This window comes from Schistocerca nitens, chromosome 2 (genome assembly GCF_023898315.1).
Source record: "Schistocerca nitens isolate TAMUIC-IGC-003100 chromosome 2, iqSchNite1.1, whole genome shotgun sequence".
NCBI classification, from domain to species: Eukaryota; Metazoa; Arthropoda; class Insecta; order Orthoptera; family Acrididae; genus Schistocerca; species Schistocerca nitens.
This window is the reverse complement of record NC_064615.1, coordinates 3488819-3506391: the sequence shown is the minus strand read 5'-3', so window position 1 is coordinate 3506391 and position 17573 is coordinate 3488819. Positions and strand designations below refer to the sequence as shown.

The 17573-nt window shown below is 42.3% G+C and overlaps 1 protein-coding gene across 1 annotated transcript in view; it reads right to left on the bottom strand.

Moving 5' to 3' along the window:
• Positions 1-2768, bottom strand: part of LOC126235665 (ATP-binding cassette sub-family C member 4-like) — a 359166-nt gene extending 356398 nt beyond the window's left edge. The window contains exon 1 of the mRNA XM_049944386.1: positions 2676-2768. Coding sequence (XP_049800343.1) covers positions 2676-2749 — 74 coding nt within the window. The 5' untranslated portion in view covers positions 2750-2768. The remainder of the gene's footprint in view (positions 1-2675) is intronic.
• Positions 2769-17573: the final 14805 nt, after the last annotated feature.

The following is a 17573-nucleotide window of genomic DNA, read 5'->3' as shown; positions in this document are numbered from 1 at the left end:
AAGCAGTTTTGTACTAATGAAAGTGATGTAAAAAACTGCCTCATCACTGCGATATCGCGAGACCATTAGAGCGACGACAGTGGCTTGTTCATGAACTTTCGTGATGAATAATTAGGTTTTCTGAAGGTTAAGGTTAATAATTGCAAAAAGCATCAACCAGAATATCTCTTAACTAAGATTACTGAAACACAGTCTCAGTAAGAATGCTTAATAAAACCTGATATGGCGCGTGATCAGATTTGTTTGCGTTCCAAGGCATTTCACGAGGCAAAAATACTTTCGACAGAGGCACTGGCTGAGAACAGTTGAATTACTCCTATGTGCTGAAAGTTTAATATTACAAACGGATCGCATATGGCTATATGTTTTACCGTAGCTCTCAGTTGTAATTTATGTACATAGTTAAAATTATGTAATTACAGTATTATAAGCAAATTTGGCCGACGTGGTAGTAAATGTTTGTTCGAAGGTGATTGCAAAGTTATGTAATTGTAGTATTATAAGAAAATTTTGTCTACATGGTAGCAGCTTTTATTTTCGTAGGTGATTTGTTTTTGTAGTATAACGCGCCTAATATTTTTATTCTGAGAACGCCGGAGTTATCACGTGCAATGAATACTTACATCGGCTTGCTATATGTTACTACGGTGTTTCGAAATACGGCGATTTCTGACGTTCACTGAGTTCATGCAATGTAATTTCGTGTTAGGCAATGAAACAGAAACACGTCAAACACCTTTTGTCATAGCATTATGCATCTGGCCTGGAACTCTAGAACACCTTCCAAAAGTTTCTTTTCTGTCTTGGCATTTCACAGTTGTCAAAAGGTTGATGACATTTATCAAAATGACGATGTGTTGTCTTAGCAGGTAAGAATCTGGACATACCAGGCTGTGAGACAGTGAAGAATAGAGTTAACGTCATGTAAATGAATGAAATAATATTTTATTTCATCATATTAATTTTTGTTTTTGGGTAAGTAACACGAACGAAAAAGTTTTCAGCATGCAAGTGGCAACGAAGCTGTATCTTGAAATTCAAACCACATGTTGTTTCTACACTTGTCTTTTCACGACCTATAAACATTTCAAAATGACACTGAACTTCAGAAAAAGCATTCGATCTCCTGGAATAATCATCCTAGGCATTCGAAGAGAGAATCATTTACTGTGGGAAGAACACATTGATCAACCCTTACATTCAAAAAGTTTATATTTTTGTCTCAGTCTGTTGAGAGGCAGTTGTAACTTGGCGTACTTCCGCTCTTTCTTAACTTGTTGAAGAATCGGCAGAAGAAATTTTAACGAGAACTGGCAATGTTTATGGGATAGAAATGTGTTGTAAGAGGACTTTGTACTTTGCAGGCACTCCTTAAGATGCTGGAATCGGTTTGATGCCTGACATTGACTACGTAATACCTATCTGTGATTAAATGGACAAAATTAGAGCACTTAATAAATATTATAACTGCTATATTTTTTCCATAGACATGTGGTGTAATGTAGTTACAATTTCAGAAGTTATTTAGCTCTAAAATATAAGTAAATCTTAGATTGTAGTGCAGCTTGATGTTTGCTCGAGAGGACAAGCACTTACATTCACGTCACTCGGCTGTTCACATTTGTATCAAGAGAAGTTATTGTGATATTCCCAGCCTAGGTCTGAAGCATAAATGCAAGTTCCAAAAAGAACTGTGAGATGTAGTAGTATACGCTGGAGGAAAGGTGTTTGCCAAAAATCTGTGAATATAAGGCGAGAAAATGACTTCTTGTAACAATGAAGAAAGACCCCTCATTGGTTTAATGTTGCTTTAATCAATCGAACCTTTCGTCATAAGTTAGATTTTAAAATTAAGTACTGTGAACGGAAGAAGGTTTCCTGTGATTTAGTAAAACAGTAACGAAATCAAGTACAGTTACATGAAATTACGTTCATGTTAATGTCCCACTGTGCTTGTAGACATTCGTGAAGAAAACATGCCAACATAAGCAGTAATTTCAAATTATTGTCGATCTTTTTAGAATAATTAATCCAGCATACTGAATGAAGAAAATTGACTGTATGTAATTTGTAAGACAAGGCATACAATGATTTTTCACTCCCTGAAGTTGTTAAGCAATGCAGTTTTGCAATGGTAGCCAAAGATACAGAAAGTGGAGTGTCTGTATATGAAACAGTTATTCTGTTTCACGATATATGTGTTGAATATGTCGTTAGGCCGATGAGAAAAAAGCGTTTCTATTGTATTTGCTGTACAATCTTACATTTATATTTGCTAGCTGAAACTGATAGATTAGAAAGATATCCAAAGTAAGGCCGAAAGCGGTTGTGTCTGCAGAACACGTGTGTAGCACGTGGTAATTTCTGTCATTGGCAGAATGTCCATTTTTCCTAAATGTGTTGAGAGACAAAGGTGGAGAGAGAGAGTTGTAAGCTCTCTGACAAAGACAAAAGTAACATGTTGTACGTTGTTCTGAGTTGCATGTAACCATCTTATATATGTTACGTTTGGCTGAACGAATATATGTGCAGGAACAATGGGATATGTAGATTGCCCAGTGACCACAACGCCTTTTGTTTGCGGCTTCGAGCTCGTCTACATTCACTGACGCTCGCAGAGTCAGTGGTAATTGGTCGGCGCCGGGCGCGTGGCGGTGTGCAGTGCCTGGACTTACCAGAAGGTGAGAGCGGAGAGCGGATTGGCCGTGGCGCGCGGGTTCGGGTTTGATTTGCGCTTGGAGGCGTCCATGGCGTCGGTGCCTGACCACGGTCACTGGAGGACTGAGGCGCGAAGCTGGGCAACGTCGCCTGAGGACAGCGTCCCCCCACCACCAGGATCTCTCGCAAGTACGCGTCACGGTTCGCGTGCTGCGAAGAGTTTTTATCTGCTGCCGAATCGTAAACGCGACCTTGCCGGCGGTCGGCGATCGACACGTGGGCGACGGTGCGTCGGGCGCTTCCTGCGGAGGTCGCCGTGTTATGCAAACCGAAACTCGCGTCAGTATTTGCCTGCGTCCTGCCAAATAGCACGCGGCCTACTGATGGTATTAATTGTTCTCGTCCTCGGTATAACGAGCTGGACGGACCTGCTCTCTAGTGCAATATCGGTGTTTCATTACACCCAGTGCAGTGTGGCACAACGTTGCATCACTCAGGGATCACTTAGAAGATGCAACAAGTCGACTAAAGAGACAGCTTACACTACACTCGTTCGTCCTCTGTTAGAATATTGTCGCGCGGTGTGGGATCCTTACCGGGTGGGATTGACGGAGGACATCGAAAGGGTGCAAAAAAGGGCAGCTCGTTTTGTATTATCACGTAATAGGGGAGAGAGTGTGGCAGATACGATACGCGAGGTGGGATGGAAGTCATTAAAGCAAAGACGTTTTTCGTCGCGGCGAGATCTATTTACGAAATTTCAATCACCAACTTTCTCTTCCGAATGCGGAAATATTTTGTTGAGCCCACCCTACATAGGTAGGAATGATCATCAAAATAAAATAAAAGAAATCAGAGCTCGAACAGAAAGGTTTAGGTTTTCGTTTTTCCCGCGCGCTGTTCGGGAGTGGAATGGTAGGGAGATAGTATGATTGTGGTTCGATGAACCCCCTGCCAAGCACTTAAATGTGAATTGCAGAGTAATCGTGTAGATGTAGATGTAGATGAGGAAAGTGTAACGATGCTGATGTTCTGAGTTTATGGAATGATACAACTAGCTAGCTAAATCTATTCCAAGAACATTTAAACTCCCAAGATAATAAAATTCAGTTCAGAATAGAGCTCAGAAGTTCATCTGTAAATTTCTTGGACCTTAATGTACACATCAACACAAAGAAACACTTGTTTAGCTTTTACGGAAACACAACAGCTGGTGAGAATGTAATTCCCGCAAGCTCCCAGCACTCAAAAAAGTCGCAGCGTCCCGTATCAGTCCCATGACCCAAGCTGTCTTTCCGACCGAGCCACAATAAAACTCACCGATTTCAGAAACGGCTGTAGCTACACATTCCACTAAAAAGGAAATGGGAAAAATTACCGGCTTCTCTACGCTGGCCAACAGGAAACAACAAGTTGCAGCAAAACTTGCCGATATGTTCGCAAATTTTCAGATACCCTAACAGAAAATTTATAGTCTCGCAGCTACAGTTCTGCGCTTTACGTTAAAACATAGCTAAATTACTGTTCAGGACTAAACACAGAAAGAAATCTTTGGCACACACTAGTGTGAATGCAATCAATTGAAGCACTGTGGAATAGTATATGTTGGTCAATAAGGTAGAGCTGTGGCGATTATATTATTTGCACCTGTGAGAAATTGGAGAGTAGTAAAGACAGATGTAACCATCGTGTGACATCTTTTGATTGAAAGCCGCACATTCAATGTAGACTGTGAGGTTTTACGTACGCTTAAGAAAAGCAGAAAGGTGGCACTACTGTAAGTACATCACATAGTTCGTTTTAGCTGTTCAAGCAGGGCACACGAGCCGTCCCCCGCAGCTTGACTTTGGCCAGTACTTCAGGCAAGCTCTCAGCATCGAGTCCCAGTCGGGCACACAGTTTTAATCAGACAGAAAATGTCAACTATTTAAATTTTTTGTGTCTGTTAAATGTCAATTTTACTGTTTATTTGTGAAACGGAATTTATATCTGTTCATATGATGTAATCTGACTGCAGTGAAATGTTTGTGATAAAAATCTGTGTCATGCAATATTCCATCTTGAGCAGTGAATTCCATAGTGTTTGTCTTGAATGTTCCGATGTAACAGTTATGTCTGAAGCAGTATTGCGCTTACACGAGCGTATAATATTCTCTTCGTTATCTATAAGATAATATTGTGCTCTGGTCGGGTGCGTCAGTGTTCCTTAACGCTGATTCGTAGGAAAATGATTAAATGAAAGAAGAGACCCACAATTACTCTGTTTTGCATCGTAGCTTATTATTTCCCCTTTGTTTGATAGCACCAGCTGTCGACATACAAGATTAACATCGATTGCACCACGTTGTTTCACGAACTTCAGCACTTCGCTGAAAAAACTTTTTGGTTAGTTTTTCATGTCAATAGTCACTCCTATCTTACACTCCCAGAATTCCGTCCCCGAACTGGTAATTTCCTCATAACTTTTACATGCTCTCGCATGTCATATATTGTTATTGACGCTGCCACCCGACCCTCGCGGAATACTAGGTGTTTCTCCACTGTGTTGTGACGTCACGCTAGCCTCCGTCCAGCGGGTTAACGTAGCTGTATCGCACGCTTACGTAAATCTCCCCGGGGGTGGACACCCACAAAACGTTGGCCAAGTGCGAGAGCGACACGCGAACTGAGGGTTGCGTACAAACTTACTTCATACCTCCCGGCGATGGAGAATTACAACGATTTTTATCTGTTATCGATGTGGATACTGGCAAGATGTTGGTCCCGAGAATTCCAAGCATGCTTCAAAATCGATGCAGTAGCTCCTTAGACTAGCCCGACCGTATAAAAAGAAGCGAGCAGAGGACTACAGTTTATATATTTAGAGAGAGAAGATTTAATGAAATATTTCTTATTTACTTGATAAAACATGACTACTATTTACATTTTCTGTTTCCTTACAGCAATGTTCCTCTATTACACTTTCGACGGATGATGAGTGTAATGTATGTTCAAATCGCAAAAGACTTTTTTCATGTGATATAATTACAATTTAACAAGTTTCAGATCTTTTACTTTACTTGTACCGTGAGATCATGCATCTTACCGAATTTCATGATTCTACGTCAAAGGGAAGTATCCTATAGTTTGCGGATTTCAAGGTATGTGACATAAACTGCCGAATCATCTCATAGCATGGACTTACAAGCTCAAATTTTTATGTGCCATAAATTGGATCTTGAGGCGCCAAACAGCTCCAGAGAAAAAGAGGGATTAAAGGACGAACGTACAGGGAGATGGATAAAAAATGTTTTTTTTTTTTTTCGTGTGACACAAATACAAATTAACAACTTCCTGATTTTTCCGTTAATTGTAGTATGAAATACAGCTTCTTGCCAAATTTCGTGATTCTGGATCCATGAGAAGTATGCTATGGGTTTTAATGAATGAGTTCACGAGTCTCAAAATATGTGACACAAATGGCCGAATCTTTTCATCGTATTGACTCAGAAGCTTAAATTTTTTTCATCGCCAAGTACCTTAGTACGTGACACAAATTTCAACCTCATACACCAGCCTCTTCCAGAGAAAAAGTGTCTTAACTCTTAACAGATGAACAGACAAACAGATAGATAAAAAATTATATATATATATATATATATATATATATATATATATATATATATATTAGCCAGTCTGTTCCAGAGGAAAAGGGTCTTAACAGAAGGACAGGCAAACAGACGCATGGGTAAAAAATGATAAAAATTATTTTTTCGTGTTATATGCATTTTTGTTATATATATATATATATATATATATATATATATATATATATATATATATATATATATATAACAAAAATGCATATAACCTTGTTTCTTCCAAAATTTCATGATTCTAGTTCAATGGAAAGCACCGAATAGTTTTTTATGAGCGAGTTTAGGAGTATCAAGGTACGTGACATAAATGGCTGTTTCTTTTGATTACGTTAACATAGAAGCTTACAATTTTTGCACCACCGAGGGACTATAGACCTAAGTATGTGACATAAATTTTAACTTTTGATACGACAATCTGTTCCAGAGGAAAAGGGTCTTAACAGAAGGACAGGCAAACAGACGCATGGGTAAAAAATGATAAAAATTATTTTTTCGTGTTATATAATAACAAATGAATAATTTTTGTATTTTTTCCCTGTACTTGTACTGTAAAACCTCGATTCCTGCCAAATTTCAAGATTCCGTCAATGGGACTATAGGTTTTGATAAGTAAGTTCTCAAGTACCAAAATATGTGACATAAATGAACGTATCTTTCGTTGACATTAGTAGTGGGACAACCTATCTACCAGAGCGTTTTGTTAGTGTACCTACATCAGGAGCAGGTATACACTCAGGGGCAAATCTATTGTTCTCCTTTAATTTAAAGCCTTTTACCTACTGTTTTCCTTTGATTGACATGTCATTAACCTATTGTTCTGCTAAGAGGATTTTTCCTTTTGATTAACAGGTCATTAACCTATTGTTCTACTAAAAGGGTCCTTACTTTTGATTGACAGGTCCTTAAAATATTGTTGTCTGTCCCTCCTCCCCACCCCTCTCATAAAACCACCAACCCATTCTCTCGCCCTCGCTGCTACAGGCACACTTTCAGGTTTGAGTTATTGGAATAGCCTCTCTCACTCTTATCAATTAGATTGACTACTTAATTAAATTGATCAATTAATTAACCCCTCCCTCTCTGGTAAAACCCCTCTTCCCCTTCCTGGAGGTTGGCAGCAAAAAGTGTCAGTTGGTCAGTCATTTGCAGCGAGTTCAGTTGCAGTATATGGAATATTGTTTAAACAATTTAGACAAGGTATGTAATATTGATTAATTATTTATGAAAGTGTATGGAATATAGTTTATTTATTTAGTTATAGAATTTCTCAGGAAATCGATTGCAGTCTATGGAATAGTGTTTAAACAATTAAGACAATGTGTGGAATACTGTTTAATTTAAACAATTTATGGGATTCAAGGCAGTGTATGGAATATATGAAACTGGTGGCTCTGAGGTGGAGAGGAAGGATCTTGTAACAGGAAATTCAAGGGTTTATTTATTTTAAAAAATTAGTTTGCAGGGGTTGGAAATCTCTTGCTCATCATTCTCAGCTGTTTGGAAAGATGTAGGTCCTGTAAGAAGTAATTACATGGGGCAAACATGTTGCATAACCTGATGTTCAGCACTGTGCTGTGGGTATCTTAACGTAATGTTCGGCCCTTTGTCAGCACTTAACCTATTGTTCTGTTACGTGGGTTTACATGTCACTTCCATCCCATTAAACTATTGTACTGCATTTGATACCAAATTAACTTATTAGTTATGTCCTACCAGCATTTTCTGGTACACTTTTCGAATTTCACACGCTTTTGAACGCCATGTCTGGTGAACTCTTCTTTGTCACCTGCCCCCACCCTCTTAAACTATTGACCTGCATTTTACATAAAAATTACACAAATTAATTATGCAAATTAAACTCGTGTTCTGCACTTAACCAGCTGCCCTGTCAATATCACCCACTTACCCACACCCTCCCCTTAACTACTGTACTGCTAACAGCACATTGATATAAAAAATTTATGCAAATTAATTAAGTCGATATCCTTCATATGTATGGGTTGTTTTTTTAAGTGGTAGGGGAAATCGATGGAATATAGTTTGAACGAAAGATCGCCAATAAAAGACACATCCCACCACCCGACACCCGACGTTGACACCACCAACTCCGCACATGCTGCAAGGAGTTGGGAAGCAACGGCGGCCCCCGGGAACTGACCAACGCTGGGCCGCGACCATCCACTCTCATGGGACTGCCACCAACAACCGGCAGGTGAAAAATGATTCAAATGGCTCTGAGCACTATGGGACTTAACATCTGATGTCATCAGTCCCCCAGAACGTAAAACTAATTAAAGCTAACTAACCTAAGGACATCACACACATCCATGCCCGAGGCAGGATTCGAACCTGCGACCGTAGTAGCAGCGCGGATACGGACTGAAGCGCCTTGAACCGCTCGGCTCCAGCGGCCGGCTCCAGCAGGTGAAGGCACACCTACACTACTGGCCATTAGAATTGCTACAACACGAAGATGACGTGCTACAGATGCGAAATTTAACCGACAGGAAGAAGATGCTGTGATGTGCAAATGATTAGCTTTTCAGAGCATTCACACAAGGTTGGCGCTGGTGGCGACACCTACAACGTGCCGTCATGAGGAAAGTTTCCAACCGATTCCTCAAACACAAACAGTAGTTGACTGGCGTTGCCTGGTGAGACGTTGTCGTGATGCCTCGTGTAAGGAGGAGAAATGCGTACCATCACGTTTCCGACTTTGATAAACGTCGGATTGTAGCCTATCGCGATTGCGGTTTATCATATCGCGACATTGCTGTTCACGTTGGTCGAGATCCAATGACTGTTAACAGAATATGGAATCGGTGGGTTCAGGAGGGTAATACGGAACGCCGTGCTGGATCCCAACAGCCTCGTATCGCTAGCAGTCGAGATGACAGGCATCTTATCCGCATGGCTGCAACGGATCGTGCAGCCACGTCTTGATCCCTGAGTCAACAGATGGGGACGTTTCCAAGACAACAACCATCTGCACAAACAGTTCGACGACGTTTGCAGCAGCATGGACTATCAGCTCGGAGACCATGGCTGCGGTTACCCTTCACGCTGCATCACAGACAGGAGTGCCTGCGATGGTGTACTCAACGACGAACCTGTGTGCACGAATGGCAAAACGTCATGTTTTGGATGAATCCAGGTTCTGTTTACAGCATCATGATGGTCACACGCATGTTTGGCGACATCGCGGTGAACGCACATTGGAAGCGTGTATTCGTCATCGCCATATTGGCGTATCACCCGCCGTGATGGTATGGGATGCACTTGGATACACGTCTCAGTCACCTCTTGTTCGCATTGACGGCACTTTGAACAGTGGACGTTACATTTCAGATGTGTTACGATCCGTGGCTCTACCCTTCATTCGATCCCTGCAAAACCCTACATTTCAGCAGGATAAAGCACGACTGCATGTTGCAGGTCCTGTATGGGCCTTTCTGGATACAGAAAATGTTCGACTGCTGCCGTGGCCAGCACATTCTCCATATCTCTCAGCAATCGAAAAGTCTGGTCAATGGTGGCTGAGCAACTGGCTCGTCACAATACACCAGACACTACTCTTTATGAACTGTGGCATCGTGTTGAAGCTGCATGGGCAGCTGTACCTGTACACGCCATCCAAGGTCTGTTTGATTCAATGCCCAGGCGTATCAAGGCCATTATTATGGCCAGAGGTGGTTGTTCTGGATACTGATTTCCCCGGATTTTTTCACCCAAATTGCGTGAAAATGTAATCAAATGTCTGTTCTAGTATAATGTATTTGTCCAATGAATACCAGTTTATCATCTACATTTCTTCTCGGTGTAGCAATTTTAATGGCCAGTAGTGTATTTTCAGGTATACAGTTAGAATTCTTTGAGTGTTATACTGACATCACGGGTCTATGTAAATAAGGGCCACGTTTGGACCCGCTATAGAAATCTTTTGCAGTGCTTCCCAGAATAGCACAGGATGCATTCTTCCTAGCGATCCTAACGGGACATGAGAGATGCGTCTAGCGGCGTATGTGTTTACCCAGCCACCGTGTGTACCTGCCGGTCGAGTGCAGGGCTAATTGCCGAGCGAGAGATGTCTGACTCGCTACTCGCCATCGCAGGCAGAGCTAGAAGGTTCTCAATGTTTTACTGATATCCAATGGCCATGTAAATAAGAGCCAAGTGTACCTTTCACCTCATGGTCTTGTGGTCGCGTTCTCACTTCCCGAGCACAGGGTTCCGGGTTTGATTCCTGCCGGGGTCAGGGATTTTCACCTGCCTCGAGATGATTTGGTGTCTGTGTTGTCCTCATCATTTCATCATCATTCGTGAAAGTGGCGAGTCTGGATGAGCAAATGTTGGGAATTTGTACGGACGCTGATAACTGCGCAGTTGAGCGCCCCACAAACCAAACATCATCATCATCATCATCAGCTACCTCTCAGAAATAGTAAAGTGACACAGAAATAGCTTTTGTAGGAGCTTTTGTGATGTCTCAACTTTTGTGCGTGGAAATTCTTGCCCTAACTGGAGCTGTTCACGAAAATAGCCCAGATTAACGCCGAATGCATTCCTCGTGATGGTCCTAATGTGGCATCCCATCCATCACGTGTTCCGCTTCCTGGAAATCGCCAAGTCCTGCTTTCAACATATGTCTCGAAACGGTAAACATTCCCACCACTGTGTAGAGGCTCCTACATCCCAGCACAAAGGACGTCTTGTGAATGAATGGAGCATTCTGATTGGCTCTTACTGAGTTTACCCGCCAAACTTTTGCTGCTGCTTTTGCAGAAGCACTGTCCACCATTTTTTGTCTGGAGACAAGACTTTCAGCAGCATAACTATTTTTTACAGATCGCTATTTTGCACTGACAGTTAAACCCTGCAAAAGTGGCTTACAGATTGTCAAATACAGAAACACTCTTCCTCAGTTACACTGCTCTGCGACTGGCAACAGAAGCTTGAATATTTCAGCATGAAACTGATCTCCACGTACCATATCGATGTAGTGGACAAACAACTCGTATCCTGCACCACACAAAATCGCCCCTTTTGCATCGTGCATATACGAGGGCTATTCCGAAAGTAAGGTCCGATAGGTCGCGAAATGGAAACCACGGTAAAAATCAAAAATGTTTTATTTGCAACAGTTAGATACACCTTGCAGCTACTTATCTCCATAGTCGCCGACCCGAATTAGACGTGTATCGTAGCGTTGTACCAACTTTCCCATACCCTCGCTATAGAAGGCAGCCGCCAGTGCTCTCCGCCAATTCTCTACGCTGGCCTACGGCTCGTTGTCTTGTGCCGAAATGTTGTCTTCATAACCAGCGGTTCATGTGACCTGAGCTGAAACTCAGAGGGAGACAATTACGGGCTGTATTGTGGGTAATCTCACATTTCCATTTGAAAACGATGCAGGAGCATCTTCATTGCCCCTGCAGAATGCGGCTGAGAATTGTCTTGAAGACGAAACAGCACGACAGTTATGTAATGTTAGCTGCATAGCTTCAGGGGAAATTTCTCACCAGGCCCCCGTACTTGGCGGCAGACACTATTTTCTAGACATCTTTACGCACTCACTGCGAGCTCAGAAATGAGAAGAGCGACGTGATGCTAACTGGGGTTATACTAGAGACACTACCCAACACATCTGTGCAAAGCTTTATCGGATTTTCATAGTCGTTTCCATTTCGTGACCGATCGGACCTTACTTTCGGAATAGCCCTCGTAGTTATCGACCATCTGACACTCGTACAGATACTGCGAAGACAGACAACATTAGCACACGCACCGTATATACTCCTCGCAGCACCAGATATTTCCTGCGAGGCCAGGTGGTCATCCACTGCAGCCGATGGTCACAAGCCATCTGCTCCTGGCGTGTGACGAGAGCGCCCTCAGCAGACCGAAGTCACTCTCCAACTGTTGTGTGATGTCGGCCTCGTTTCCCCTCGGCACAAAGGCGTTACTGTTTTTGGCCCCCAACCTGCTTGCTTGCTTGATTTCTACACCAATCTCCAGACTCTGGGATTACAAGAACATATGTAATATCGCATGGTTTGCCAGAATATCACACCATTTATGCAATACTTCTCGATATCAAGCACACAGCAATATTGCTTGCATAGCAGTACGACTTGCACAGTATAATTCTGAAGATATAGACTGGAAAATATTTCTCTAGAAACTCGAAACTTTAGCGAGGTGGAGCTTGCTGTAAATCACGTGGAAACGAGAAAAAAAGTAGAGGAAACTGATATTTCCCACTCGCCAATACCGATGGCGGTGATGTAGCAGATTCCAAATAATCCTTATAATTTACAAAGTGAACTAATTGTATCTCATGCCTATAGAACCAGCAAATGTGTCTTCCACTCGTCTTTCACCTGCTAGATGCACACACCACAATCGATGTTCTGCCAACTAATTGAAGGCGCGAAATGTGCAGAGGCACTCAACCAGGCAATGTACATGGGAGGGAATAATGCTTCAGCGCAAACACACATCCATATTGAATCTTCTCAGATTTCCACGCGATCACGAAAGCTGTCCAACACATACTGAGTATTAGTTCGTTATTCGGCCGTCTATAGGTTAGGTCAGGTACATTCCTGCGTCCCAACAGGCCTTTCATTTGGATGGCTTCTGCTGTTACTGGGAAACGTGAACCATCCCCGCCGCCGCCGGCGCTCGCGACGCACCCCTACACAGAATCGTCATAGTAAACTGGCCACATACATATTTGATCGCCATACTTACAGTTAAATATTACGATCATGGTCTCAATTGGACGACATTCGACAGTGAGTGAAATATCGGATATACACCCTGCTGACGGCTGTTACCCTGGAAATAGAAATATCTGTATCATTCTTATGACTTGATATATTTTTCCCTTTTCTATCACAGTATTCCACATCAAATCCCTACCTTCCTTACGACTGGACATAGTCATTTCCTTTGCACGTGCTGGAACACACACACACACACTTTATAAGCCTGATGCTCAAGGTGAACCTACCACACATCCCCTACTACTAAGCATACTGCTTCGCCAATTACTGATACATAATAATACTGACCGAAAATCAGCGACGGGCGGACATGTTTCATATGCTTTTCCTGTGAGTGGTACCACTATGTCTTAGAAAGAGAGGCGTAATCGTCTTACAAAGCACCAGATGTTGAAAAAACACGATCGTAACGTCTGTATTACTATCACAATCGGTCTTGGTTCTACAGGTGCACACAAGTATCCACGTTAAAAGCTATACTGGCTTTACAAATCGAGGTATGGTATTACCTCCGAATGAAGTGGTTTTTCCAGACAAATACCGCGACACTGAATATAGACTGTGATCGGCAGAGTGTATATTATTAGACCAACAGTGCGGTTACACGTCGCCGACGATGCAACACCGTGATAAAATCACCGTATTTAGAAAGTGATTCGGCTAAGGAATGTGGTTTGAAACTGGTGTTTGTGCCTCCCTCATGCCGCCGCTAGATATTTCTCCAGTATTTGTAATGCATTCTCTCTCGATGCCATGTCAGAGGTTCGGTGATATATCCACTGGGTTATAGGCAAAGGTTGATTGAGAATGATCGCATACAGTAGATGGTGTGCTGATTGAGGTCGTAAGAAATGTACACAATCTTTTCAGATCTCTAGTGCTACGCTATCCGCTAGAAATGCTGTCTGGGATTTGGAATCAAGTCCCTGCATTAAAGCAAATACCTGCATTGGATCACAGCAGAGCCCATTCACATCTATCACCCCAGCATTCCATCACCATTATTCTGCATCAGCCGACAGACAAAAATTACGAACTACGAAAGCTCCATTAACTTCATCCAATAGAGAACTCGATAAGATTTTTATCACGTCTCTCTCTCTTCCCATATATCGAAAACAAATACCGTCTGTGTGCCGGCATCGACCACATGTGGCGATCCTATTAAATATACAGGTATTGATCCACTGCACAGACCAGTCTAAAGTTTGATGGCCTGTACTGCAGTAGGATGGCCGTGTCCCACAGACAACACTATCAGTCAAAGAGACTGCTGTGACACGCGTTGCACACTGCCACACGTTTTGTTTTTTCCAACACGACTTACAGGTCTGTGTCAGGTTGTAAACCGACATTAACACATTCTGCACATTCTGATCCATTGCCTCCCACAGAAAACTAGACATCGCACAGTGTAAATCATGTTGCTGCTGCTGCTACCGTAACACACACACACACACTGGATGATTTTAAATAAAAGACAGTTAAAACATAAGGAAACTGGAAGAGTTTTGCGGTGTTGTGCAGCATTTCCAAAAAACTGTTCTCCGTAGGGGTGATTGACAACCTCTACATTTAAACTCATCTGTCACACAATGACGGGGGATAGCTGATGACTGTGTGTGTTCCGTTTCGATTGATTACTCATACTGTGGTCATGTACATGATCACTGTTTCGGTTCTAGCCGCCCCCCAGAAGGTGTTGACCTCTCCACCAAGACTCTTCCTCCATCTCAAACAAGTGGTCAGTCAATCATCATGTGGCAATCAACACTCGCAGGAAAAACTTATGAGACATGTCCACCCATCGCTGATTTATGGTCAGTATTATTTTGTATCCTCAGCAATCAGTTATTGGTGAAGTATTATCCTTAGTGGTAGGGAATGCATGATAGTTTCGCCTTGAGAATCAGGCTTATAAAGCATGTGTATGTGTTCTGACATCTGTAGAGGAAATGACTATGTCCAATCAGTCGTAAGGAAGGTATGGATTTGATGTGGAACACTGTGATAGAAAAGGGAAAAGTATGTTAAAGCATAAGAATAGTACAGATATTTCTATGTCCACTGCCAATGCCATCAGCAGGGTGTATTTTCGATACTTCACTCATTGTCGAATGTTGTCCAATTGAGACTAAGATCATAATATTTAATTGTAAGTACAGCGATCAAATATGAAGGGCTTATTTCAATAGTGGTATAAGTCCATTTCTGTTCATATTGAGATACAGAGTCCTAAAGTTAAATGAGCGCTGAAAAATCTGCAGTTGAGATACCAGAAATATTCAAGCATATGGCTTCTTCTTAGAGATGAACCTTTTTGTTTGTTTAGCTCGTTAATTTCAGAAGCATTATAGACGGAAAAGTGGAGGTAATGGACTCGCACCACTACTGAAATAAGCCCTTCATATGTATGTGGCCAGTTTCCTACGACGATACTGTCTAGGGGTGCGGGTGGTGCCCTGGGGCGGGAAAGTTTTATGTTTCCTTCTTACGGCAGTAGCTGCTCGAATGGAGAAGCCTGTAGGGATGCAGGAATGTAGCTGAGTAAACCGCGTCGTCCTCCAGACGGGCGAATAGCGAACTAATACTCAGTATGTGGTGGACAGCTTTCGTGTTCGCGTGCAAATTTGAGGAAGACACAATATGTACGTGTGTTTGCGCTGAACCATTATTCCCTCCCATGGAAATTGTCCAGTTGACTGCTTCTGAGCATTTCGCGCCTTTATTAAGTTCAGAGAACATCGATTGTGGTGTGTGCATCTAGCATGTGAAAGGTAAGCGGAAGACACATTTGCTGATTCTCTAGATATGAGAAACACCTTAGTAGACTTTGTAAATTATAGGGATTATTTGGAATCTGTTACATCACCGACATCGGTATTCGCGAATGGAAATATCAGTTTCCTCTCTTTTTTCTCGTTTTCACGTAAATGTCTTTGCAGATGGGATAAGTTTATAGTTACTCAGTGGTTTACAGCAAGCTCCACCTCACAAAAGTTTGGAGTTTATAGAGAAATAATTTCTAGACTATATCTTCAGAATTATACTGTGCAAGCGATACTGCTATGCAAATGCTATTGCTGTGTGCTTGATAGTGGGAAGCATCGCGTAAATTGTATAATATTCTGGTAAACCGTGTGAAATAACATATGTTCTTCCAATCTCAGAGTTTGGAGATGGGTGTAGAAAGCAAGCAAGCAAGCAGGTCAGCGCCAGAGAAAGTAATGCCTTTGTGCCGAGGGGAAACAAGCCCAACCTTGTAGAAGAGTTCAGAGAGTGACTTTGGTCTGCTGAGGGCGCTCTTGTCATGCGTCGGTAGTGGATGACTTGTGACCGTCGGCTGCGGCGGATGACCGCCTGGCCTCGCGGGAAATGTATAGTGCTGTGAGGACTGTCGCTCGGCAATTAGGCCTGCGCTGGACCGGCAGGTATGCGTGGTGGCTGGGTAAACATGTGCAGGGCTAGACGCATCTCTCATGTCCTGTTATCATCGCTAGGAACAATGCATCCTGTGCTGTTCTGGGAAGCGTTGCAAAAGATTTCTGTATTGGGTCCAGACTTAGCTCTTACTTACATAGACCAGTGATGTCAGTACAGCACTGAAAGAATTCTAACTGTATACCTGAAAATAGACACAACTTTCACCCACTGGCTGCTGGCGGCAGTTACGTGAGAGAGGTGGCTAGCACCCCAGCGTTCATCACTTATACCAACTTGGTGTTGGCAGTACAGTAGTTAAGGGGAGGGTGTGGGTAGGTGGGTGACATGGAGCAGAGCAGCAGATTATCTGCAGAACACTGTGTTAATTTGCATGATTTTTATGTAAAACGCAGTGCAGTAGTATGATACAGTGGGGGTTGGAGACAAAGAAGAGTGCACCAGACATGGCGTTCAAAAGGGTGTGAAATTCGAAAAGTGTTCCAGAAAATGGTGGGAGGATTTAATTAGTAACTTAATTTGTTATTATAAGCAGTACAATAGTTTAAGGGGATGGAGGTGACATGGAAAGCCACTTAACAGAACAATAGGTTAAGCGCTGACAAAGGGCCGAACATTACGTTAATACACCCAGAGTGCAGTGCCAAACATTCGGTTCTGCAACACATTTGCCCCATCTAATGAGAATGATGAGCAAATGATATCAACCCCCACAAACTGAATTTTTTTATAAATAAACAATGGTTCTTTTTCCTGCCAATTTCTAGGAAGGGGTGGAGGGGTTTTTACCTGAAAGGGAGGGGTAATTAATTGATCAATTTAATTACATAGTCAATCTAACTGATAAGAATGAGAAGGGCTATTCCAATAACTCAGACATGAAAGTGTGCCTGAAGCGGTAAGTGGGAGGGAGTGGGTTGGTGGTTTCCTGAGTTGGAGCTGGGGAAGAGGAGGTGGAGGGGGGGAGAACAATAGGTTAAGGACCTGTCAAAAAAAAAGGAACGACCCTTTTAGCAGAAGAATAGATTAATGACCTATCAATCAAAAA